Source organism: Microtus pennsylvanicus, chromosome 4 (genome assembly GCF_037038515.1).
Source record: "Microtus pennsylvanicus isolate mMicPen1 chromosome 4, mMicPen1.hap1, whole genome shotgun sequence".
In the NCBI taxonomy this organism is placed as follows: domain Eukaryota; kingdom Metazoa; phylum Chordata; class Mammalia; order Rodentia; family Cricetidae; genus Microtus; species Microtus pennsylvanicus.
In genome coordinates this window covers 46923676-46949730 of record NC_134582.1, presented here as the reverse complement: position 1 = coordinate 46949730, position 26055 = coordinate 46923676, and the positions used below count along the sequence as shown (strand labels likewise).

The 26055-nt window shown below is 38.1% G+C and overlaps 1 protein-coding gene across 11 annotated transcripts in view; it reads left to right on the top strand.

Moving 5' to 3' along the window:
- The window catches only part of Matr3 (matrin 3), a 38577-nt gene that overhangs the window by 7163 nt on the left and 5359 nt on the right, over positions 1-26055 (top strand). For 2 of the 11 annotated variants that reach the window (XM_075968952.1, XM_075968950.1), the window contains exons 1-12: positions 2236-2375; positions 11076-12162; positions 16818-16879; positions 17690-17731; positions 18065-18177; positions 18769-18821; positions 21659-21784; positions 22082-22207; positions 22386-22553; positions 23271-23402; positions 24836-24879; positions 25257-25626. In XM_075968952.1, coding sequence (XP_075825067.1) covers positions 11251-12162; positions 16818-16879; positions 17690-17731; positions 18065-18177; positions 18769-18821; positions 21659-21784; positions 22082-22207; positions 22386-22553; positions 23271-23402; positions 24836-24879; positions 25257-25626 — 2148 coding nt within the window. In that variant the 5' untranslated portion in view covers positions 2236-2375; positions 11076-11250. Of the gene's footprint in view, positions 1-2234; positions 2376-2420; positions 2676-11075; positions 12163-16817; positions 16880-17689; positions 17732-18064; positions 18178-18768; positions 18822-21658; positions 21785-22081; positions 22208-22385; positions 22554-23270; positions 23403-24835; positions 24880-25256; positions 25627-26055 lie in introns of those variants that run through there. The other 9 variants (XM_075968951.1, XM_075968956.1, XM_075968955.1 and 6 more) reach the window with 8 other exon arrangements.

Below are 26055 nucleotides of genomic sequence, written 5' to 3'. Positions count from 1 at the left end.
GCGAGGACTTCTCAAATTGTGTTGCGGATGGAGCCCAGGGCCTGTCAGCTGTGCTACATCTTTAGCCCGAGAACTTGTCAAAAATGTTTGCCTCAAACATTAAAAAAGCAGTGGCGCATGCCTTTACTCCTAGCACTAGGAGGCGGAGGCAGTTTGCTCTCAAACTTGGCTCAATTGGGGTTGCAGGCATTAGCAAACCTAATATTTTAATATATTTTGTTCTTCATAGATACAGCCTTTTCCTGTTAAAAGGTCCTTTTGCTAGCCCAGATCCTGAGCCTTCTCTCCTCCCTCCCAGGCCAGGTTTCAGAGGACAGTTCTCCAGTTTCCCATCTTTGTACCCCCAAACTACTATGACATACTTGATGAATACAGGCTCACAAGTCTGTCTTTGTGATGTCTCTTCACACCTGTAGTTTGTCTTCCATTTCACTGCAGAGCTTTAATAAACTACTCAATTAAAAAGTGTTTCACTTGTATACAGCTGACATGCCGGTAGAGTGTGTAAGCGTTGGTTAGGTGTGTTGTGATTTGAGATTGGACATGAAGATCTTATTTCTATTGGGTCTTGCTTTCATTGATGCACAGAAATGACTCCCTAATGTCTTCCGAGGCATTTCTATAAGTAACTAAGATATTCTAATGATTGTATTTAATATAAGCTACTTAAAATAGCAAGTAAGATAAATTACTTCAGCTCTGATTTCTTGCTACACATTCTTCATAGGCTGGGTCCTGTGTCCCTTCCATACATTCATCTATCAGTCTTAATTTTTTTGTCTTCCTGTTGATCATTGTGATTAACTTATTTTCCAAGTATTCCTCTACTTTTGTTCACTATTTTTGTAGAATGCCATGCTGTGAGGCATCCATTGTGGATTCGTGTGTATGTGTTAATAACCAGGATTTGTGCCTGCTAATTCTTCTATAGCCTTTCTTGAATACATATCTTATGTATATGCAACCCAAGGAGAATAGCTTTTTTTAAAATTATTTATTATGTATACAAAATTCTGCCTCAATGTATGCCGGTACGCCAGAGGCGTGCGCCAGATCTCAGTACAGGTGGTTGTGAGTCACCATGTGGTTGCTGAGAATTGAACTCAGGACCTCTGGAAGAGCAGTCAATGCTCTTAACCTCTAAGCCATCTCTCCAGCCCAGGAGAATAGCTCTTTACTACCTCCTCGGTCTTCTCTGTAATTTTACCTACAAAAGCACTGTGTTTTTTACCCCTGCTTCTAATACCTGAGATCAGTCTCTTCACTTGCCTTAACACTTTAACACCAGATCATTAGCTTTCTCATTCCTCAGATCATTATCTATTTCATCTAGCTAAACTGATGCACATTTTGGTTTCTATCTGCATATACTTAAAGCTCCATGAGGACAAAGATTGTTTTATCACAGCTGACAGTTTCTCTGAGGCCTAATTGATAGAAGCACTGATGAAATAAAGCAATAAATTGAGGTAAAGTGCTGTGAGTTGGCTTTTTTACCTGTCAAAATGAACTGGTTATGTGTGAATAGCATTACCTCAGGAAGCATCCAGAACTTTTTTGTTTTTCGAGACGGTTTCTCTGCTTTGGAGCCTGTCCTGGAACTAGCTCTGTAGACAAGGCTGGCCTCACACTCCCCAATAATTAAATCTTTCTACCTTCCAAATTTTGAGTTCTATGAGGGTTGCAGCCTGAAGGGTTCCCTAATCTCAAAGCAGAAGCATCTCAGGTCCCAGGACTTTTTGCAGCAGAGAACTCTCAGGCGGGTCTATCGCCGGTTCCAGGAAGTCCTCAAACCGTTTGTGGCCTCTGCAGAGACCTTTCTTCACAGCAGAAAAATTCAGCCTTTTTCTTTTTTTTAAGATGGTGTGTTGGCATCTTAATTCTCGAACTGCCCTATCCACCGCTAATTAATTCTATGTCACAGGAGTTTCTGGCTAAACAACTAAAATATAGTTCCCTCTAGCACGGTTCCTCACCGGGCAAATCGGAGAGTATAGATCGCCCGCCTACTGCTCCGCTTTTTGGGGTGTTCTGCAGCATCACTGAGGTGTTGAGGCGCCCAGCATTTTTCTGGGAGGTGTGCGAACCTGTGGACGCGCTCGTGCCGCTTTTCCCGCCTTCAAGGGAGCAGGGAGGCGACCGCTACAGAGAACAACGCCGGCCGCGTGTGTCCGGGACCCACCTCGCGCCGGGGGAGGGGCTAGCGCGTGCCGAACTGGAACGGGGGTGGGGGTGGGAACGGGCGCTCTCGCGAGAGTGAGCTCTCGTTCCGTCGCCACCTCCTGCCAGCGCCGTTGCTGCGGGGGATTGTGGGAGCCTCCGCGTCCCGCTCGCTGAGAGAGGTATCTCTCCTTTTCCCTCTCCCTTCCCCTAAGGTAGGCGTGAAGCGGGTAAGAGTCCGGGTGGGTGGCCGGGGCTGTCCGCGTCCTCCGAGCGGGGCTGCCGCCGCGGCCGTGCCTGTCGGGAGCTGGCTGCGCGCCGTTCCCGCTCGCTCCCGCTCCCCGTGCGTTCTCCGTCGGCGCTGCGTATGTGAGCCGCCTGAGCGGCGGCCGCCATGTTAGGATTGCGGTGGCGGCGCAGCCTGCCTCCCCGGGCGGTGGAGGTGAGCCGTTCGGCGGGAGGACGCGCAGGCAGCCGACGGCCCGGGGGTGCGGCGGGAGAGTCGGGGTCCGGAGGTTCGATTCGCCTCTCCGCCGAGCGTCCTGCGCGCCTGGCTAAGGGGGCGGGGGCGGGACGAGCCCGTTACACGCGGGCCGCCGGCGCTGGGAGGAGGGAGGAGCGTTCGGAGCCCGAGGGAGCGGAGGCTGTCCGCTGGGGCCCGCCGTCCGGGGAGGGAGGGTAGTCAACCCCGGGAAGTCCGTGGGCGCGCGAGTCCCGCACGGTGCGTTTGCCGTTTTCCCCTGAAAATGGACCCAAAATGGAGGATTCCGTAGGCCGTGAAAAGCTTGCGTGTTTTGACCGACGTTGCTTTCCCTGGCGTCAGTGGCCTTGCCGTCCCTCACCCCTCGCTCCGTTTTGCTCCATTCCCAAGACTCCCGCGTCCCTCGCCCGCGCGCGGTTTTAGCCCGACATCTGGAACAATTCCTCCCCATCCCCCCCCAGTTGCGTAAAAATGGCCGAAAATGAAACGTTAACGTTTGGCTTTTGTATTGCCTCCTGGGTAGAGCTTTCTGCATGCTCCTCGGTAGAATGTTCGTTTCGTCAGTCAGTCACCTCACATTTCCTTTCTCTATCAAAACAGTCCGGGCTCTTCTGGACAGGCTGGTGTGTTGGGAGACCTTCCGGTTTTCAGACAAAGGGTTCGGAGGGCCGTGTTGCAGCCTTCAGTCTCTTCTGCTAGTGCTGTGCCACGCTTTTGTGTTTTCCTCTTACCGTAGGTGTTTGCCCCTTCGGCGCTTTCCCTGTTAGGTGACTCGATTAGCCCCTTCTGTGGAATATTTCTCTGTTGGATAGGTTACAGTTACTCATCTAGACGTTTCGAGAACGGTGGTGATTCTGAAATTTCTAGTCTTTCTGGAGCTCTGAAATTATGTGTCGCTGATTTCATAGGAAGTAATCATGGGATTTTTGTGTTGCTGCTGCGTGTTGCGTATTTAAATGGGCTAAGTTGTCAGTCTGTACAACACGCTTCGCCCAGGTAAATTTAGATTTGACTATGCCAGCAAAAAAATTACATCGCGGGCGGTTTTTCATGGGTGTTGAAAAGCTCTTTAAAAGCTAATTGTTGGGCGTAATGACGCATACTTGTAATAGCGGCACTCGAGACTAAGGCGGACGAAGAATTGCCATGACTTGGGGGCCAGTCGTGGTAACATCAGGATTGTCTCAAAACAGCATTATTTTACTAACAGTCAAGTTACCCTACGCATTGTATAAATTTCTTTTTGAGGTCGCTGAAGGAACTCCATATCCTCCTGTCTCAGCATCCCTAGAGCTGAATTACCTACAGGCCTGTGCCACCACGCCCAGTTAGCTTCATAACTTATGAACATTAGTATTTTAGGAATCTCGAAGGAGGGGGAAGTATTTTATTGCAGAAACCCCCAAGGTTGCCTTTGCACTTAAATGTCACCGAAGTATTACTAAAAGATTCTTCTGGTTGGTTATATAATCCTTGAAAAAGATACATTTACCCAGCGTGTTTTGCATTGAGGTTTTTTAAGTTTACATTTTTGCCATTTCACAAGTACTTAGTTTATGATTCCTACCCATAGAAGTAGCTTTCTCTTACTTCCTCGTCAATTATATACAACTTTTATGTACCGTTTAAACATGAATTGATTTGGAAGTATTTAACTTTTTACCTGATGCTTTTAGACCAAGAAATAATAAAATGAAGTGATACATTTTTAAAAGCGGGAATGCAGCGATAATATCTTACATTTTAGAAATATTATGGTTTACTTAAGTGCTGTGGTAGAAGAGAGTATTAAATCTTTTTGGGTTGGTTTTGTTTTTTGTCTTTCTTTGGAGATAGTTAGTTTTTTGGGTTTTTTTGAAACTCATGCTTCAAACTCAGAAGAGATCCACCTGCCTCTGCCTCCTGAATACTATAGGTCACCGCCATGCCCCTGCCTGAGTATTAAGTTTCAATTTTATAGTGACAGTGCACTAGCATGGTCCTTGATAAATAGTTCTAAGATGGAAAGGTTGCACTTAAATTTATTCTAATAGTCAAATTGTTATTGTTTTTGTTTTTTTTTTGTTTGTTTGTTTTTGGTTTTTCGAGACTGGGTTTCTCTGTGGCTTTGGAGCCTGTCCTGGAACTAGCTCTCTAGACCAGGCTGGTCTCGAACTCACGGAGATCTGCCTGCCTCTGCCTCCCGAGTGCTGGGATTAAAGGCGTGCGCCACCATTGCCCAGCCTAATAGTCAGATTGTATATGATAAATATTAAGGGCAGTTTTTAAGTGTGGAATTTTAATTGATGGAGTTGAGTGATGTCACTTTTACTTGGCATTATTAATGCACAGAGGCTCCGGGCTTGTTGGTAGACAATAAAAGTTGAAAACTTCAGTTTGGGAGAGGGGTGTTTTATTGTGGAAATGGAAATCTATACTACTACTACTTTCAAATAATATTTTAAGAAGAGGGTAATATTAAGAAATAATTATGCTATACATTATTACATGGAAAGTCAGTATTGCGGATGTCAACTTTGATTTGTTAAATATATAGAAAAATATATATCCAAAAAAAAGTTTTCTCTGAAGTTTGATCCTAGGTCAGTTTATATTTCCTGCTTGGTGATTTTCTAAAATTCCTTTAAGAAGTTAGCATTTACTGTTTGTTTTTTTGTTGGATCATGGTTTTGACACAATAACTCAGGCTGGCCTCCAGTTTTCCATTTTCCTGCCTCAGCCTCCAAAGTGCTGCCTCCATTTGCTTTTGTAATGAGGAACAATGGGTGTGTGGGTATAAATAGTAGAAGTCCTTATCAGATCAGATTCTCATGGTTTTTAGGATCTCATTTTTAAGAAGAATTAAGGTAGAAGTAGACCAGCTTTAAACAAAGTCTGGAACAGAAATGACAAAAAAACTACTTGTGCTATCAAATATTAGATAATGATTTGTTAGATGTTCTTAGTATATCTATACAGAATATGTTCTCTTCATTCTAAAATTTCTTTTTGTTTTTTATTTTTGTAACTGGGTTTCATTGCGTAGATCAGGCTGACCTCAGTCTCAATCAGAGAGCCTACTGCTGTTGCCACCTGCCCAGCACTGGGATTAAAGGCATGCAACATCACACCCAGCTGTTCTGAAATCCTTAATAAAAAAACTTGGTGTTTAAACTATAGATATCTAAAAGTAGAACAGAAAGAAACTACAATTGAGGAAATTTTAGATGTGTTGTCTTTAAGGGATTTTTATACATAACTTTTCAAATTAAAATGGCCTGGGGGAGATTTCGGACTTTAGAGTTTACAGGATTGTTTTGTTTTGAAGTCATTAAGGCCATGTGGAATGTATAGTATGACCCTCTTCCTACCCACCAGCCTCCCCCCAACAAATCCTCTTAAGGTACTCAGCTGTGTATGTTTTAAGTGTGATTATGTTAGACAATAACAGTGAATCTGGTCTGGTTTGTTTTTAGAAACAGGGTCTTGCTACGTATCTTCTTATTGTTTGTGTATGCAGTAACAAATGCAGGCTCACATGTATGAACCCTCTACCATGGTTGAAGCAGAATTGTACTCTCTCCCACTTTGTACTCCAGGTCTTCTGTCTTCTGAGATTCTTCTGTCTGTAGGTGGAGTGTCTGGATTACAAGTGCTCATGCTGTGCCTTTGACTCGTCCTCAGGCTTGCACAACAGTTTCACGCATTAAATCATCTCTAGCCCTATGCTGGTAACTTTTAGTAAATAAAGCCTTCTGGAAGGTTTAATAAATGATTTTTATTTTTTACTTATTTTGGTTTTTCAAGACAGGGTTTCTCTGTCTTGGCTGTCCTGGAACTTGCTTTGTAGACCAGGCTGGCCTCCAGCTTACTGAGATCCACCTGTTTCTGCCTCCCGAGTGCTGGGATTAAAGGCATTGACAGATTTTTAAAAATTATTTTTGTGATTCTAAGGATTGATCCCAAGATCTTACACATTAAGATCTTACCCAACGGTGACCTACATCCCAGTCTCCAAATTAAAACTTGTTGTTTTTAAGAAGTGATTATTTTATATAATTGAGAGCATGTCAAGATGTGGCAGTAATAGATACCTATTAGCAGTGTTTTTCTTGGAATATTTTAGTTGTCTTTTTTTTTGGGGGGGGGGCGGTAGTGGTGCAAGCCTTTATTTAAAACCAAACTCCTGGCGGCTCTTGGTTCATAGCCAGCCTGATCTCCAGAGTTCCAGGACAGCCAGGGCTACCCAGAGTAAACCTATCTCGAAAAATCTTTTCTTTTTTTTTTAATTAGTGTGAGGAGATGTATAGGGCAACACCAGGTATCATCAGGAATGCCATTCATTTTATTTGAGACTAGATCTCATTTGGCCTGAAGTGTCACCAATTACAGTACAATAGTTGGCCAAGGAAGCCCCCAAAGATCTCTTCTTGTCCTTGCCTTCCTGGTACAGGGATTATAAACTCCTACCAGTATACCCTTTTTTTAAATTCTAGTTCTGGGAATCGATATCAGGTTGTTGTATTTACAAGGCAAGCATTTTACTGACTGTGCTGTCTATCTAGATTTAATATTTTTCTAACTTTTTAAAATATTTAAGCTGGGCGGTGGTGGTGTGTCCTGAGTCCCATCACTTGGGAGGCAGACTCAGGAGAGCTCGAGGCTAACTGGTCTACAGAGCAAGTTCCAGGACAACCAGATCTGTTAGTAACACAGAGAAACTCTTGTTTCAAAAATAATAATATGATGATGATGATATTTACTGCTCAGGGAAGTTCTGTTGATAATTAAATCAGAGGGTGTTTTATGTGTAAAGATATATTTTAGTAAATTAGTTAATTTTTTTATTATTGGGCTAAGATGCTTTCAGCTGAGCTTGACATCCTGAACTTAATCCCTAAGACCCACATAGCAGAAGAATACTGACTCCTGCAGACTGTCCTGACCCACACATATAAAATAAATTAGATTTTTTTTGTTTTTTTTTTTGTTTTTTTTTTTGTTTTGAGACCAGGTCTCACTATGTAGCCCAAAACCCACTTTGTAAACTAGGATTCTCCTAACTCTGTCTCCCAAGTATAAAATAAATTTTAAATTGATTTTCATATTGTAGTAAATTGCATTTGTTTATTTCTATGTGTGTGGTGCTAGCAGTTGAACTTAAGACCTCTCTCAAGAATTTAGCCAGGCAAGTGTTCCACTGACCTATTCATTCTCCTTCCCACCTACCTAAATTTAAATTATAGGTCATGTTGGTAAGCATTTTTGTTTTCCATTTTTTTGTGGTTGGGGATGCATTGTGTTTTGAGAGTGGAAGATTGTGCATTCATGAATGGACATTTAGAATTTATGGGTAAATTGTATTTTGATGTTGCATTCTCAGATTAGTTCTCTGAAGAGAACCCAGGCATCCTCAAACTCTTTGTAGCTGCAAATGCTCTTGTACTCATAATCTTACTGCCTCCAATCTGCCAGTGCTCTGGAAGTGGAAGTAGGAGCATCTTGAGTTTGAAGCCAAGCTGGGACAGTGGACCTTGTGCTAGGATCACAATCATGTGCCGCTATTCCAGTGCTGGGGGTTGAGCCCAGGGCTTTAAGGACTCTACTTATTGGGGAACATCTTGAGCTTTCAGCCCCATAAAATGTAAATGTTGTTTACTTATTATTTGGTAGGCCACATGCCACAAGAAACAACTCTGTGTGGTCAAACTTGTGTCACTGGTCCTTGAGGGCAAGGACCTTTACCCATTGAACCATCTGTATGGCCTCCAGCCCTTAAATTTTTAATAAATGTTTAGTAATGAAGTACTTCAGTATTTCACTAACTTTACTAATGAGCAACAGGTCCCATATGAATGAGCCCTTTAAAAATGATTTATATCTTAGCTTCAGTTGACTAAAAATTCTAGTGGCATTGTTTTAATATTTTCTAAGCAGTGCTTTCATGTTTGATTTTTCTGAAGCGAGGTTCCAAAATGTCTTAGAATTTATGTGTGGATTATGTAACCTCAAACTCACAGTAGTGAGTGCTTCGACTTCCAAAGTACTGAGATTATATTTATGAGCACTACTACTGGCCCAGGGTGGGCACCTGGGATGTGGCAAATTTTTTTTGGTTTTTGTTGGTTAACGGACATTGTTAAAGAAAACAAACTACCTTCTGTTCTAGAAGATACTGACCCTCTGGGTCTCAGAGAACTCTGTCTCTGTCTGGCCCTCTATAGTGGTGGCCAGGGGCCAGCGCTGCCTGGTGAGGGCTCTCAGCCCAGCCCTAACAGCGAGGTCACTGGCAGGCCAGGATGGTTAGTGATGGTGGCTCATGTGATAACAGTATTGTATGTTCTGTGGGGAAAGTGAGGTTTTTTTATACTCATAAAAAAAAAGTCCAACTTAATTCTTTTTTGCAGTAATATGACTTCAGTGTTGTGTGTAGCTGCATCTTAAGATGAAATTGTAAAATGGTTCTTGTGGAATGCACCTTCTCATAGGATTTATATTGTGTGTCCTCCCTTTTCTGAATTTTTCTAACATCCATTTTCTGTTTTGTCTTTTAAATTATCTTTTACCTTAACTTAGTTTTCCAGATCCACTGTTTTTATGTAAAGTACAAAAAATATACTTGATGTCACTGTAACTTAATGATTGTTTCCTTAAAATATGATAATTTAAACTTTTATGCACAATAAAGTACTATTCTCTGGGATAGGAATAGTTTTTTCAAAAGACAGACTTTTGAATAATAAAAGGCTTTGACTGTAAGGTAATGTCAAAGCTGTGATAAATATTAACTGTTTTTAAATGACTCATTTATATCAGATTAATACCAACATGCTTAGTATTTCAGCCTGTTGTGTATGGCATTTTAAAGATACTATTTTTATTTAAAAAAAGAAAAAGCCTTTCATCCACTGCCCACTAACTCTTCTCTTCATTAATCTTACCTTAAAACTTAAAGGAGATTATGTAAGTGGATCTTGTCTAGAACTAGTTTCCTTGGTGTCTTAAATTCATCTTTCTTGGTGTACAAAAACATCTGTAATTCCAGCTACCACTGATAGCATTTGTGTCTTTATTGCATCTATTTTTTTTAATCTAGTTCAAATCTTCCTTGCCTGTAACTTTTTTTTATTCTTTCTCTACCACTGTGTTCGTCCAGTATATCTTTGCTTTGATCTACTATTGATGGAATTGATCCTATAATTGACTTTTAATTGTTGGGTATTTTCTGGGGTTTAGTGTAATAAAATTTAGTAAACTACAATGCTTAGGTGTATGACTATTCAAACACACAAAACTGAAGAAGCAATGCATCATAGTAGAAGTCTGTGACAAATTGATCAGATTTATCTTGTATGTGATTGTGATTATAAAATTGTCTTACAGAAAACATTGGTTGTATTAACGTCTTTTAACTAATGCTTAATGGGAATCGTGTTAATACTTTGCACACTCTTATAACAGTTTTTGAGATGCAGTGTTAATGATTTAATAAAAATTTCATCCAGAAACACATCTTGAAGGATTATAATCAGAATTAAAAGTTTTCAAGCTATTGGGCTATTCTTGTGAAGAGTTTGCAGAAATCTGTTAACAAGGTCTTTGATTTCATTTATGTGCTTTGAACTCTAGAGATGTTATAGCCCTGAAAATTAAATGAACAGTAATAGGTGCTAACTTGGGGGTGTTTTCCCTTCTTTAAATCAGCTGTATTTCCTGAACCTGGGTTTTTTCTTGGTAGGTCTGTTTCTATACTGACCAAAACTGTTCTTACCTTATAAGAGTAGGTATCAAATAAGCACTGCCTGGCATGGTCAGTAAGAAGGCAGTTAGTTGTGTGGCTTAAATTTGGGCAGAAATCCTTAAAATTGTAGGAAATTATTTATCTTCACATCTGTCTTCACCTCGAGTTAATTTTGCTGCATGAAGGTCTCAACTGTTACTTGATCTTAGATCTTACGTCAGATACTTGACACCCTAAGCTTCATTTACTTGTGATTTTACTTGGTTCTTTCTGAAAGTGATATTCTCATTTTCTAAAGCAGAATACAACTGGTTCATCTTTGACTTGCTGACCTTTTTTTTTTAATTTTGATTTTTTAGTCTTCTAGAACTTAAGCATCATATTATAGAGTATGTTTTTATTCTTCTAAAAGGAAGATACCCATCTGTTTTCAATGAAATTTTGATGCACAAACATCTAGGCCTTGAGTTTAAATGTTTTTAAGCCCAATATGAAATTCCCTTTGTTAAATTTCAGCATGAAAAGCTACTTTTTAAATATCTATATGCAGGCTCTGCATACATCTGAATCTGTTTAAGATATGTATGAATTCCTTGTAAGTTTGAGATCTTAAGTGGTTTTTTTTTAATCAACATGATGCGTAAGTTTTTTTTTCTTAAAAAACGGCATCTACTTTAAAGGGATTTATGACTAAAACTGCTTATTTTTCTACAGAGTTGTCTGCTGGTTCTCAGCTTGAAGAAGATTCTACAGTCCTTATTGATCCTTTTTCTTGGCGTTACCATTTTTGAAGCAAAGTTAACCTAGCTTTCTAGTTTGAGCTTTCTTTTTGGCCGTCTTTTAAAAACAGTTTTTTTTATCGATAAAATAGACAAGAGATAGTTCTACAATGTCCAAGTCATTCCAGCAGTCATCTCTCGGTAGGGACTCACAGGGTCATGGGCGTGACCTGTCTGCAGCAGGAATAGGCCTTCTTGCTGCTGCTACCCAGTCTTTAAGTATGCCAGCATCTCTTGGAAGGATGAACCAGGGTACTGCACGCCTTGCTAGTTTAATGAATCTTGGAATGAGTTCTTCATTGAATCAACAAGGAGCTCATAGCGCACTGTCTTCTGCTAGTACTTCTTCCCATAATTTGCAGTCTATATTTAACATTGGAAGTAGAGGTCCACTCCCTTTGTCTTCTCAACACCGTGGAGATGCAGACCAGGCCAGTAATATTTTGGCCAGCTTTGGTCTGTCTGCTAGAGACTTAGATGAACTGAGTCGTTATCCAGAGGACAAGATTACTCCTGAGAACTTGCCCCAAATCCTTCTACAGCTTAAAAGGAGGAGAACTGAAGAAGGCCCTACATTGAGTTATGGTAGAGATGGCAGATCTGCTACACGGGAGCCACCCTACAGAGTACCTAGGGATGATTGGGAAGAAAAAAGGCACTTTAGAAGAGATAGTTTTGATGATCGTGGTCCTAGTCTCAACCCAGTGCTTGATTATGACCATGGAAGTCGTTCTCAAGAATCTGGTTATTATGACAGAATGGATTATGAAGATGACAGATTAAGAGATGGAGAAAGGTGTAGGGATGATTCTTTTTTTGGTGAGACCTCGCATAACTATCATAAATTTGACAGTGAGTATGAGAGAATGGGACGTGGTCCTGGCCCCTTACAAGAGAGATCTCTCTTTGAGAAAAAGAGGGGCGCTCCTCCAAGTAGCAATATTGAAGACTTCCATGGACTCTTACCGAAGGGTTATCCCCATCTGTGCTCTATATGTGATTTGCCAGTTCATTCTAATAAGGTGAGTTAAAGCAACAGATGCTTCTAATTTCTTTTACATTGTAGTGCCTATTCTGTATTTACCTATATCTTTTACTCTAATTCTGTAGTCTGATGACATTGAGTTGATCAAGAATTGTTATGCTTTTGAGAACACTTTATTTGGAAGGTAATTGTTTTTGAGCAGTATAAACCAGGGCTTTACATTAATAAAATAATCTACCTAGAATGCTTCTGGCCACAAAGCTGTCATCCATTGGGATTATCTTGTTTTTTTGGCATCAGTATGTTCTTCTTAATCATATTTAAGCAGGCTTTTTTTCCCCCTGGTCTGCTTTGTTGAATGTTTTAAGCATTTTTTTCCTGAAGTCAATGTGCTTTGCCATTTAGGATGCTAGATTTCAGCTTTCCATCTGTCTTGATTGCTGATTTGTATGTAGTCAAAGATATATTCTTGTACAATTCTCTTTTTTCCTTATCTGTGGCTACAGGGAAAGTTAATGTAGAGCCCTGGTGTGTGTTTCAGTATGTTTCATATTTTAGATTAGTTCATTCTTCCTTTTTTAATTTCCCTTAACACAAACTCTCATACTATGACTGAAATTTTGCATCATTTTTTTTCTCTGTTTCCACAACTTCCTTAAACATACTTCAAAGCTCACTTTTTATTATCCCATATTTATTGCATCTGTCCCTTTAGAGACTTTGATAAATCGTTGACTACATTATCCTGCTCTGTGTTCCTTGTAAGAAAATTCTTTTTCTGACTTAGGCTTATTGTACTTCTGGAATAGTCATTTGTGGGAGGAAAAAAAAGCAAGCCTAATTCTCCTTTAAGTATCACATCTGGCAAAATGGAAGCCTTTTCAAAATGCCCTTTTAAATATTGTCCTTCTCTTTCAACTTTTTCAGTGTTACTCATTCTCACTGGAGTTTTTGAAATTCTGTTTTTCAGTATATATTGCAGTTGACATAAAGTCAATGGTGCAGCCCCCCCTCTAGCTTGATCTGTAATCTGTCAACATCCATTTTTCCCGATGTGCTTTGTAGTAACCTATCTAGCTGGAATGAGTGCTACCATGAGATTGATTTTTATGGTCACTGTTACAGGGTTTTTCTTTACAGTAAGATCTGGGACATTTTCTTTTCATATCACATTCTTGTAACTTCATTTTTTAGTGTTTTTTTTTTAATCTACTAGACCCTATTGAATTTTTATGTATTGTTCCCTTTTCAATGATTAGATCTCAACATTTTTTTATCTTTTAATCTTTTATTTCATATCAAATAAGTTAAAATAAAAGCCAAAGTTAGGTTTGTAGATTTTTTTCATTTAAGAAACAGATCCGCCGGGCGTGGTGGCTCATGCCTGTAATCCCAGCACTGGGAGGTGGAAGGTGGATCTCTGAGTTCCGGGCCAGCATGATGTACATATTAAGTTCCAGGCCAGCCAGGTCTACATAGTGAGACTCTGTCTCAACAAAGAAATAAAACCTGGAGCTAGAAAGAATCAACAAATCTTGTTTGTTAGATATTTTTATTTTTCCCAGATTTGTTAGCTATGCCATGGAATTTATTTTGGTTTTTATTCTTTTTAAACTTCAAGATTTAGTCTAATGTAAATTAAAGCAATGAAAAAAAGGTCCATTAAAATTGATTGACTCCAGCTTTTTCTATGTTACTTCTTAATCTCTTTTCCAAGAAATATAGCAGAAATTATATGTTCTCAGAAAAGATCTCCAAATTCCAAGGAAAATAGTTACAGGGATCAAGTGAAAGTTATCTTAAAGAACTGCAAATCTTTGCTGTTGGAAGAAAGGAACCATAAAAGGGTTTGTCAGATTAAAAAAGTTTCTATTTTGTATAAGATTTTTTTTCCTCCAAATTTTACTACTTTCTAGTTCGCAAAAAAAGCTAATAATTTAAATGAATCTAAAGTAACAAAAGAGCAGTTTGGAATACTTGATGACACTTTGAATTAAGGAGTATTTTTAGCTTATAAAACTGCTTGGGTTCTAGTTTGCAAATTCAAAATTTTGGGTATATTTAACAATTATTTTAGAGGACTTTTGCTTAGCCATTGGGTTTTATAAAATTTGTGTTTGTAGGTTAGACCAATTGGAACAAAATTAATCACTTGGATTTTCTCTTTTATAGTTGCCTCAACTTAGCTCATGTTTTCTCTGTATCTGCTTCATTAAAAAAGCAATTTACTTCAGCAATGAACTGTTAACAGATGCAGATGTTACTTTTTAAGAAATTCCTGTGGTGGACATAGACAATGAAAAAAATAAGTATCCTGCTCTCTGGTATCACTGCATAACTTGGAAAATCTGTAGTTTTCACTTAATGGTAATGTTTAATGGCCTACATTATACAAAGTTCAAGTGAAAAGCATGGTGTAACTTGTCATGATGGAGTGCCCTTATTTCATATTTTTTAGATGATTTTTAAGTAATAGTCTTCCTTTGAGTTTTTTTTAGGTCACCTTAGAACATCAAGTAGCATATCTATACAATTTCAAACTTCAAGTTCTTTGACTTAAAGAAAATTGCCCATTGCAACCTTTTTGTCTTATTACTTGAATTTCTATTTTTTTTCCTTTTAGTATTACTTAAGTCTTTTAATTAATTCTATTCTGTCACTTTGGAAATACTTCCAGAATGATTATTATAAAGCTTACTATTATTATGTAAAACCTGAAAGACATTAAGTGTGAGTGTAGGGTCCCCCCCAAAAACTTGTAAATTCAAAAGGTGAATCCCTATTCTTTATCTCATGTAGGAATTATGTCAGAATAGAATCCAGAAGGTTTTTTGTGTTGTTTTTAATCGTTGGATTCTTAGTCCTTATTCTAAACCAGACTTCAAGTACAGTGGAGCTGATTAATAATGGATGGGTTGGGAGGTACATAACTAATTTTCTGATCTTGGCCTTCTTCGTAGTGCTTGAAAGACCAGCTACATTTTTACCATAAACTTGAAACTTATAGGACATGGGGGATTGGATATAATTTCTTTTCAACTCTGTGCCCTTTCCATCTCCTATAATTCAGAAGCATGCTTAATAGGATAACATTCATTCTTTTCCTAAAACACTGCTTCTTAAGGATAGATACTTGTATCTGAAATTGTTCTGAAACTCTTTTAGGTTGATGGATTCGTTTAGTCCCTTTTCTGAATTTGTGAACTTACCTATGGTGCCTCTTGCTTATAGCCATTTTTAAAATGGCTTCCAGAACAGTCTATTGTGTTGCAAGTAGAAACTTTAGCCCAACTGTCTGATTGTATAACCGTTATGGAAATCTCTCAAGTTCCTATTAGCTATTACTTTTGAAAGACAATCTAGTTTTCAAAATACTAAGAATAGTAGTTGATAGCACCTCATTCTAATTACTATTTTGTTTGGATAATTTCCATTTCAGTTCTTTAACATTGTTTTGATTAACTTTCTAGAGCACAATATCTATAGACTGTTGTAATAGAAGTCAAAATTAGGTCCAGTTTATAAAATGCCATTCTGAGCCTTTGTAAAACTCCTTGTGTAATTTGATGTTATATTTTCATTTAGCTGAGGCTCTCTAATCCCCTTGTTTGAGAAAAATGCATTGCCTGACCATGTTTATATTCTACTTAAAACTTTCAAGAACAGTGCTAGTTTAGAAATTGTCTCGATTTGTGGAAACTTGTAAAAAATCAACACTACTTGTAAAACAATGTGAATTTCTGAGATAATGCAGTATAGATAACTTCATATGCTTGGCAGTGTTCAGATAGTTTGCCTTTATTATTTCATTTGTTTTTCACCACGATAGGGGAATTTTGTTGCAATGAATTTGATTAATTTAGACTTAGGAGTCATATCTAGTTATATTGTATTTTAGGAAATAAACCAGGGCATTTTGGCAACAAAACCCACCTTTCCTAACTCTTATATTGGATAAAAAATTAATCAAACATCTTTCTTAGCAAAAGGAAAATTAATTTGAATCATATCAATTTAGTTAATGGCTTATATTAAACTAAATCACAAAAAAGGAAATACTGATGGACTACATTGTTTCCCTCCTTAAAATTTGGAAAAAGGCACTCCTTAAATTTGATTCTGTTTTAGGTAAATGTGGGAACTTAAATTTTTGACAAATGGGGAAAATTTCTTAGATAAACCATTTCCATTTAATCATGCCGGCCTTTTTTGACAGTGCTTTTTTGTTGTTTTGTTTCATTTTGGCTATAGTAGAAAGTATAGTATGTTTGGAATTTGCCTAAAAGTCAAGGTGAAATTAAAGATTCTACTTTAAATTATTCACACACATTTTCTAGAAATCTAGGTATGTGGCTATTTTGTTATACAGAGTATTACAAAATAATCAATTCCAAAAATAGTGGATACTTGAGTATGGTCCACAGCAGTTACATTGTTCTTCTTGATCCGCACTATCTTCATATTTCCACTGTCGGGTCTCAATTATGTTGACCAAATTAATCCAGTTTTTCCAAGAATGTGCATAGAGTATTTGAGGGCAGGATCGAGCTTCAAGAACTCAGAAGTGGTTTTAGCTTAAACCACTGTCACTTAATAAATGTTGAACAACTTGATACTGCATACACATTAATGGTTCATGAAAATATTTTAGCTTTTAATTTTTGTTAATTCTGCTAATTTACTTTGCTGCAGGAGTGGAGTCAACATATCAATGGAGCAAGTCACAGTCGTCGATGCCAGCTTCTTCTTGAAATGTAGGAATTTGAAATATGTATAAAGCATCCTTACCGTGAATCAGAAACAGCCGTTATTGGTTTGGGGAAGTTCATCCTTTCCTTATACACATATTGTTACTGTCACATAATTGATAATGTCTGGTTGATATTTAATTTTAGACAAACTATCTTAATAATAGATATAATGATACTTTGTTTCTTGATTTTTTTTTTAATTTATAGGATAAATACACATTGGCCTGTTAATAAGAAATCGTTTTAGTAGAATTAATGAAAAAATAGCAGTTTGTAATCAAAATATATGATAGCACTTTAATAACAGTTAATACAAGCTATAAAACAAAAAATATAGAGGGATAATTAAAAATTGCTAGAAACCAAGTTCATTTCCTCATGGAAATGACATTAGCTTTCGCTCTGAATGTAGGCTGCTAAATTGAAATGAAATTCAAATAAACCACCTATTATAGCAGATAGTATCCATACATACCTAACTCCTTTGAGGCTGTCCTTTGTAGTGCCACAGCTTAACTGTGCTCTGATACCTTCCTTGGGGAAAGAAACTTAGTGCGCGTGTGTGTAAAAACCTCCTTCCTAATTCTTTGTGCAGCACTTTCCCTACTTGCAATTTAACAAGGAACATTTCACTTAAGTTTACAAGTTAATACAAATCATTTGGTTTCTGAAGTTCCTTTTGAAATGTTACTTGCTTTTGAAATGTAGATTCTCAGATTTACTAATGAATCATCTCTGTTTTAGAGGCTTAAGGAGACTACTTTGTGAAAAGAACCTTTTTATTTTAAAATTAATTTTCTGATCTTTTTAAAGCTACCCAGAATGGAATCCTGACAATGATACTGGACATACAATGTAAGTTAAAAAAATTTTAGCTATTGTTTATATTGGAGATCAGTGTAAGGAATCCAAGTTTAACTTTTTATGTTTCATAAAAATATATTCTGTGGTTTTTTGCCAAATAAGAATTTGATAATTTATTTAAAGTACCAGTGTAAGGAATTTTTAGAAAACAATACAGTAATACTTCTTTTTTCACTGTTAACACATTTCCCACTACTTGCCATATGTGTGTGTGTGTACTACTTAAGCTAAAATAGTCATAGTTACATAGAGGTAATTTAATAATTTTATATCTGATGATTCTTTGTTTATTTTGTGCTTCATGTATTTTGTTCTTATTACAAGGGGCGATCCATTCATGCTGCAACAGTCTACAAACCCAGCACCAGGAATTCTGGGACCTCCACCTCCTTCATTTCATCTTGGAGGACCAGCAGTTGGGCCAAGAGGAAATCTGGGTGATTATATGAAATTTATATTGCCTTTTAGTGTAAATGGTAGTCTTAGATGTTACAAAAAAATCTTTTAAAGTAACAGCTTAGAAAGATAGTCACAGAGTTAGAGGGATGGCTCAGTGATTAGGAACACTGGCCGCTCTTCCAGAGATTCAGGATTCAATTCCCAGAACCCACATGGCAACATACAACTGGAGTCTGTAACTCCAGTTCCAGGGGATCTGACACCTTCACACCAATGCATATAAAGTAAAGTTAAATTAATTTTTTAAAAGAAAAGGCAGTCATAATGTCTTCCCATTTGTATTTGAAAGATGTCCTTTTTTATTTTTTATTTATTTATTTTTTTAAATTAAACTACCTTGCTTTGCCTGACAATATTGCCACATGCCTTATAATCCTAGCACTCGGGAGGGATAGACAAATGGATCTCTGAGTTTGAGGCCAGCCTGGTCTACAGAGGGAGTTCCAGGACAGACTCCAAAGCTAGAGAGAAACCCTGTCTCAAAAAAAAGGAAACAAAAAAAGCCATCTTGCTTTATAAGGAAGTATATTTTTTGTGAATCTTTTAATTTTTTTTTTTCTTCTGCACAGGTGCTGGTAATGGGAACCTACAAGGACCAAGACACATGCAAAAAGGCAGAGTGGTCTGTATTACAGCTGTTGCTTTTATCATAATTGCTGTTGGGAATGTGACTCCATTTAAATGCTTACTAATTGAATCTTTTGGGGACGGGAGGGTTTCAAGGCAGGGTTTCTCTGTTGTAGCACTAGGCTGTGTAGACCAGGCTGACCTCGTGTTCAGAAATTCAGCTGCAATTGCCTCCGAGTGCTGGGATGAAAGACATTCACTACCATGCCGACTGCTTATTGATACAGTCTTAATCACAGTCTTTATAACAGGATGAGTATTTTAATTTGAAAACTATTATGCTTTCTGGATGTGATGACATTTGCTTAATTCCTACATTAAAGAGACAGGCAGAGAGGTCTAGATCTCTTTGAGTTTGAGGCCAGACAGGAGCAGCATAGTGAGACCCAGTCTTAAAAAAAATAATAGAAAGAAAGAAAGAAAAGAGATTTCTTTACACAGTTATGGTTTTACGTGACTGGTAACAAACAGTCAAAAGATTTACCTTAGTAAGTTTGGTATCCAGTTGTGTTCATAGTTTTCACTGAAAGAATCTGGGTTGGAAAGATGGCTCAACAGCAGCAACACTGAATTTGACTATCAGGACCCACATGGTAGAAGGGGGGAAAAAGTTGTTTTCTGACCTCCACACTAATACCATAGCATGAAAATGCCCACACAAATACGTTTAATTTATTAAAATGTAACAAGGATATGTAGAGAGGCTGTTTTTGAAACTTGACCGTAAAAAAATGTAACGGCATAATGAATGCAGACAGATTGTAAAAATATATACAGCTTTAATGGGGAAATAGACTTACAGACCCACCGTTCCCCGAACACGCCCCCTAAGGGGCTGGACTCATCCCTACAAACCACCATTTGATTTATTTTTATTTTATTTATTTTATTTTTTTTTTGAAGGTTTATTCTAGTCGAGGCATGGTGACTAACGTCTTTAATTCCATCAAAGGAAACAGGGGCAGGCTGATGTAGAGTTTTAGCTACATAATGAGATACTGTTTTAAAAAACAGAATGGGGAGGGCTGGAGAGATGGCTCAGTGGTTAAGAGCACTGACTGCTCTTCCCAGAGGACCCGGGTTCAATTCCCAGCACCCACATGGCAGTTCACAACTGTCTGAAGATCAGTTCAGTTCCAGGGGATCTGACACTTCACACCAATAAATTTAAGTAAAGTTAAATAAACCATAAAAATATTTAAAAAAAAAAAAAAAACAGAATGGGGGCCTGGAGAGGTGGCTCAGAGGTTAAGAGCATTGCCTGCTCTTCCAAAGGTCCTGAGTTCAATTCCCAGCAACCACAAGGTGGCTCACAACCATCTGTAATGGGGTCTGGTGCCCTCTTCTGGTCCGCAGGCATACACACGGACAGAATATTGTATACATAATAAATAAATAAATAAATATTTAAAAAAAAACAGAATGGGGGCTGGAGAGATGGCTCAGTGGTTAAGAGCATTGCCTGCTCTTCCAAAGGTCCTGAGTTCACTTCCCGGCGACCACATGGTGGCTCACAACCATCTGTAATGAAGTCTGGTGCCCTCTTCTGGCCTGCAGATAAACACACAGAATATTGTATACATAATAAATATTTTTAAAAAACAGAATGAGTGAATTTATTCTGGTAACATTTAATATGCTGTGTACTTTACATTCTCTAGATGCTAAAAGTTATTAAGTAATCTTTTCTGGTTGGTCATAGAATAAATATTTTAATGCATAATTGGTTTTGCCAACTTTTGGGGGGGTATTAGAAATCAAACCTAAGACCTTGGCTATGTTAGCAAGGATTTAACCACTGCAGTACAGCCTTCCTCCCCTCCCCCCCTTTTGTTTGTGTTTTGAGAATTACTCAGGCTGCCCTTAAGTTTTGTTGCTGGGGGGGGTGTCGTCTCAGCCTTCCAAGTAACTGTATCCTCAGATCCAGCTTCTTTCTTTACTTTGTAGTACATTATATTTTGATCATAGCCAGACGTTTGGTGGTGCATGTCCTTGATCCTGGCACTGGTAACAGAACCTTGAGTGAGTTCAAGGCCAGCCTGGTCTGCAGAGCAAGTTTGAGTACAGCCAGCACTGTTACACAAAGAAACCCTCTCTAAACAAGCAAACAAAAACAATATATTTTGGTTGCATTTTCCCCTTTCTGCCTACCCAGATTTATGTTCATGTTCTCTCCCTCTCCCTCTCCCTCTCCCTCTCCCTCTCCCTCTCTCTCCCTCTCCCTCTCTCTCTCTCTCTCTCTCTCACACACACACACACACACACACACACACACACAAATGAAAATCAAAACAGTTGAAAGACCATTGGGGGATTTCCTTAAAAATACGTTAGCGTGGGGCTAGAGATCCTCAGCAGTGAATAGCACACATACTGTTCTTAGAGGTGACTCAAATTTGGTTTCTAGATCCTGTGTTGGGTAGTTGAATAACCATTCCAACTATTCCAACTCCAGGGAATCTTACCGTCTTCTGGCCTCCACAAGCACTCAAATGAGGATTCCCACACATATAGTAAAATAAGTTTTGTTTTGTTTGTTTTTGTTTTGCGAGGCAGGCTTTCTCTGTAGCATTGGAGCCTGTCTTGGAACTATCTCTTTTAGACCAGGCTGGCCTCAAACTCACAGAGATCCGCCTGCCTCTGCCTTCCAGTTGCTGGAATTAAAGGCGTGTGCCACCACTGCCCAGCTACAATAAAATAAATTTTATATAAAAGTTATGTGTGTGCAAATGCTAAGTATATACTACTGTCACTGAAATATGACAAAATATACTCCAAAATGCTTTTAAAGGACTTTTATTGACATTTTTTTCTTTTCTCTCTAATGGGTAGGAAACCAGCAGAGTTGTTCACATTATGGATTTTCAGCGAGGAAAAAACTTGAGATACCAACTATTACAACTGGTAGAACCATTTGGAGTCATTTCAAATCATCTGATTTTGAATAAAATTAATGAGGTATGAGTAGGAATATTAGTTATTCATAGCACTCATATTAAAGAAATTGATTTTAGATTAATGGAAAATTTTATGTAAATTGAAATATCAGAGTAAGATATATATCCTAATATTAAATAGATATTTTTTAGTAAGTATATCATTTGTGAGCCCTAAGTTTAATATCAGCTTGACCACACTGATCTTTTTCATTTTGATTATTGAAGGTGCTTCCTATTAAATGATTAAATACAATGGTGTAAAATCTATAAATATTGGGGGTAATATTTTTAGAAATTTCTTTTTGTGTAATTTTAGGCATTTATTGAAATGGCAACCACAGAAGATGCTCAGGCTGCTGTGGATTATTATACAACTACACCGGCATTAGTATTTGGCAAACCAGTCAGAGTTCATTTATCCCAGAAGTATAAGAGAATAAAGGTTAGTAGTAGCTTTTCATTTGTCCTTGTTTTTTAGGTTGAATGTAATAAGCTTAATACATCATTTTTGTAATTGTTCACTTGGTTTAAAAGCTAAGACTGTTAATAATTGTAGCATACCTGCCAACTTTTGACTTGCCTTTCAATTATTTAGAATTTTTTTCTGTTTTCTTTTAAAGAAACCTGAAGGAAAACCAGATCAGAAGTTTGATCAAAAGCAAGAACTTGGACGTGTGATACATCTCAGCAATTTACCACATTCTGGCTATTCTGACAGTGCTGTCCTCAAGCTTGCTGAGCCTTATGGGAAAATAAAGAATTACATATTGATGAGGATGAAAAGTCAGGTAATACACATGGGGAGGTTTTTAAGAGTAAGTTCTTAACGCACTTTAAGATAATTTTACTGGGAGAGATGTCAGTAGCAGAAATGCAGTATTTTGTGGGTTAAATATATCTAAATTATTATCATTATTATTTTAGTTAGATGCTATGGTCAAGCATCTAAATTCTGAAAATACAAAGTGGAAAGTAAACTGTTTTCTCTTGTCATGATAAAAGCCTAGTTTACTTTTAGACTTTTCTTCCTAAAGTTCTTACACATATATAGACACTCGTCTTTGAAGATTTGGTTAGTGGTTGTGAGATTTGTTTTGTTTTGTTTTTTATGCAGGGCTTTGTTAGATAGCTCTTGCTAGCCTCAAATTCAATATGTAGCCCAGGCTGCCCTCCATCTTGATAAAATCACTCACTCTCTCTTGGCGTGAGCCACTGTGACAGCCAGCTTTTCAGAATCCAAATTTAGCATCTGAATTCACTTTACTCATATTTAAATTTTTTCATGTAAAGAATTTACATAAAAATTTCATAGAAGACAGAATGAAACTCAGAAGTACAACCTTGGGCTTCAATCACCAGTAAAACACAGAATCAGGAGAGTATTGGGAGTTTTTTGATGCAAGGTATACAATTGCTCTGCTGAAGATTTCATACTGAATAGTTTTATATAGTTTCTGTGAGAAATAATGTCATCATGGGTTTCTCTCCTCTCTCCCTCCCTCCAGGCTTTTATTGAGATGGAGACCAGAGAAGATGCAATGGCAATGGTTGACCATTGTCTGAAGAAGGCACTTTGGTTTCAGGGGAGATGTGTTAAAGTTGACTTGTCTGAGAAATATAAAAAACTGGTGCTGAGGGTATGTAGTTCTTAATAGTCTTAACATCTTAGATGACAAGGTCTAACTATGTAACCTCATCTGCTCCCAAGCTACTGGGTTCAACTTACCTTACGGCTTTGACCAATAGCTAGGATAAGTCCATATGTCTGGCAAAAGACACTAAGGGTGTTTTCTGTCCACCCTTTTTGGGAGGAGAAGGAAGGGATAGACAGGGTTTTGTTAGAAACTCTAGCTAGGACTCACTGTAAATCAGGTTGCAGTCCTCCGGTGCACTGCCGTCCTTCATGGTATTTAGCCTTCTTTTGCATTTATTTTGTGGGTGTACAAGTGCTACTGTGCATGCACATTTGATTATCAGACTTGGAGCAGGCACCTTTACCTACTCCGCCATTTCGTTGGTCTAGTTTAATCATTGTATACTAAGTACAAGATTTGGGGCTAGGTTTTGGGCTCAGCAGTTAAAAGCACTTGGTACTCTTCAAAAGGATTAATTGCCTGTAACTTCCTTTTCTGGCCTTTGAGGGTTCCTGGACTTAAGTGTCAACATTCAGACAGGTAGACACAAATAAATTAAATAAATCTTAACGGTTGGAGAGATGGCTTAGTGATTTAAGAGTAGTTGATACTCTTACAGAGAGAATCCAGGTTCAGTTGCCATCACCGATATGATGGCTCAGAATCACTCCTGTTCGAGATTCTGTCCTCTCTAATCGCTGAGCATCAGGCATGCATAGGAAATACTCAAGTACACGCAGACAAAACCCTTATAGAAAACAAACCCGTATAAAAAAAAAATAATGGGCTGCGTATGGTGGCACACCATTTATTAATCCTAACACTCAAAAGCAAAGACAGATCTCTGAGTTCAGAGCCAGCCTGGTCTACATAGTGAGAAGCTCCCCCCCCCCTAAAAAAAATAAGGTAGCTTATTGATATGGTTGGCTTTTGGTGGTGGTGGTTTGTGTGTGTTTGTACATGCATACGTACAGGGTTTCTCTGTAATCTTAGCTGTCCTGGAACTCTGTAGACTAGATTGGCCTCGAGCCCCAGAGTACTGCCTACTGCTGCCTTGAGTGCTGGGATTAAAGGCGTGTGCCATCAACCACCTGCCCTCCTCCCCTCCCCGTTTTTTTTTTCTCCCCTTTAAAAATAAAAGGCTCCTCTTTTGCAGTAGAAAGATTGTGTTTTGTGAAAGCATCATCCATTGCTCTAACCTGTTTAAACTTTATTAGAGTTATGCTTCCAAAATGATTTATTGCCCACTTCTTTGTTGATTTGGGGGTTGAAATGAACTTTTAAAATCCAAGTAGATTTTCTTAGGTGTGGTTATACAGATTGAATAAACTAAATTGATTATATAAAGGAGGGTTGAAGAATGTTACTTAATTGATAAATTCTACAAATGGGTAAATTTTTAATGTATTTAATTTCTCAAAACTTTTATCTTTCAGATTCCTAACAGAGGCATTGACTTGCTGAAAAAAGACAAGTCCCGGTAATTTCATTTTTCATATGTCTGTCTGTATACTGCCTAATAATTGCTAGTCTTTTTGCTGTGACAAAAATATCTGGCCCAAAGCAACTTCAGGAAAGAACAGTTTGATTAGGCTTACAAGTTTAAACACTCAGGAAATAATAGCAGTGAGAGTTTGGTCACATTGAAAGATAAATGCTTCCATTCAATTTACTTTCTCCTTTTTATTTAATTGGGGACCTTAGACAGTCCATGGGATGAATGGTACCATCCACATTCAGGATGCCCTGAATCTTAGATCTTACAAAATTGACAATCGATATTAACCATGAATACCAACATTAATAAACTTTTATTTTCCAACTCGGCAAACAGAATGTACATTTATCTTATTTCAGGAAAAGATCTTATTCTCCAGATGGAAAAGAATCGCCAAGTGATAAGAAGTCCAAGACTGATGGTTCACAGAAGACTGAGAGTCCAGCTGAGGGTAAAGAACAAGAAGAGAAGTCGGGTGAGGACGGTGAGAAAGACACCAAGGATGACCAGGCAGAACAGGAACCCAGTATGCTTCTTGAGTCTGAAGATGAGCTGCTTGTGGATGAGGAAGAAGCTGCAGCTCTCCTAGAAAGTGGTAGTTCAGTGGGCGATGAGACTGATCTTGCTAATTTAGGGGATGTGTCATCTGATGGAAAAAAGGAACCTTCAGATAAAGCTGTGAAAAAAGATGCAAGTGCTTCAGCAGCATCCAAGAAAAAACTTAAAAAAGTAAGCTTTATATTTATGTTTTAATTAGAATACTGGGTCAAATCAATTTTAACCTGAAGCAGGGTCATATAAATCAGATACAGTTCAAAGACAAAGAGGAAACTCTACAGTAGAAACATTTCCTTCTAGCTGCAAAAATAGTCAACTTTTAAAGAAGACTTGAAACAAAAGTACAAGAAGGACTTTAAAGTAGACAAGCCTTTGTCTTGCAGTGGTAATTATTAAATGCTGGTATGTCTGTTTTCAAGAAGATGGTAGCAAGTGGCATATCTTTGTAATCTCAGAACTTAATGGAGGTAGAGGAGAGTTTGAGATTCAGCTGTGCAACATAGTAAGACCCCAAATAACTACAAAGATAAGATTATAAGTTTGATATTGAGTAACTCAATTACTTTAACTATTTAAAAGTTGTTTTTGAGTGTCAGATTT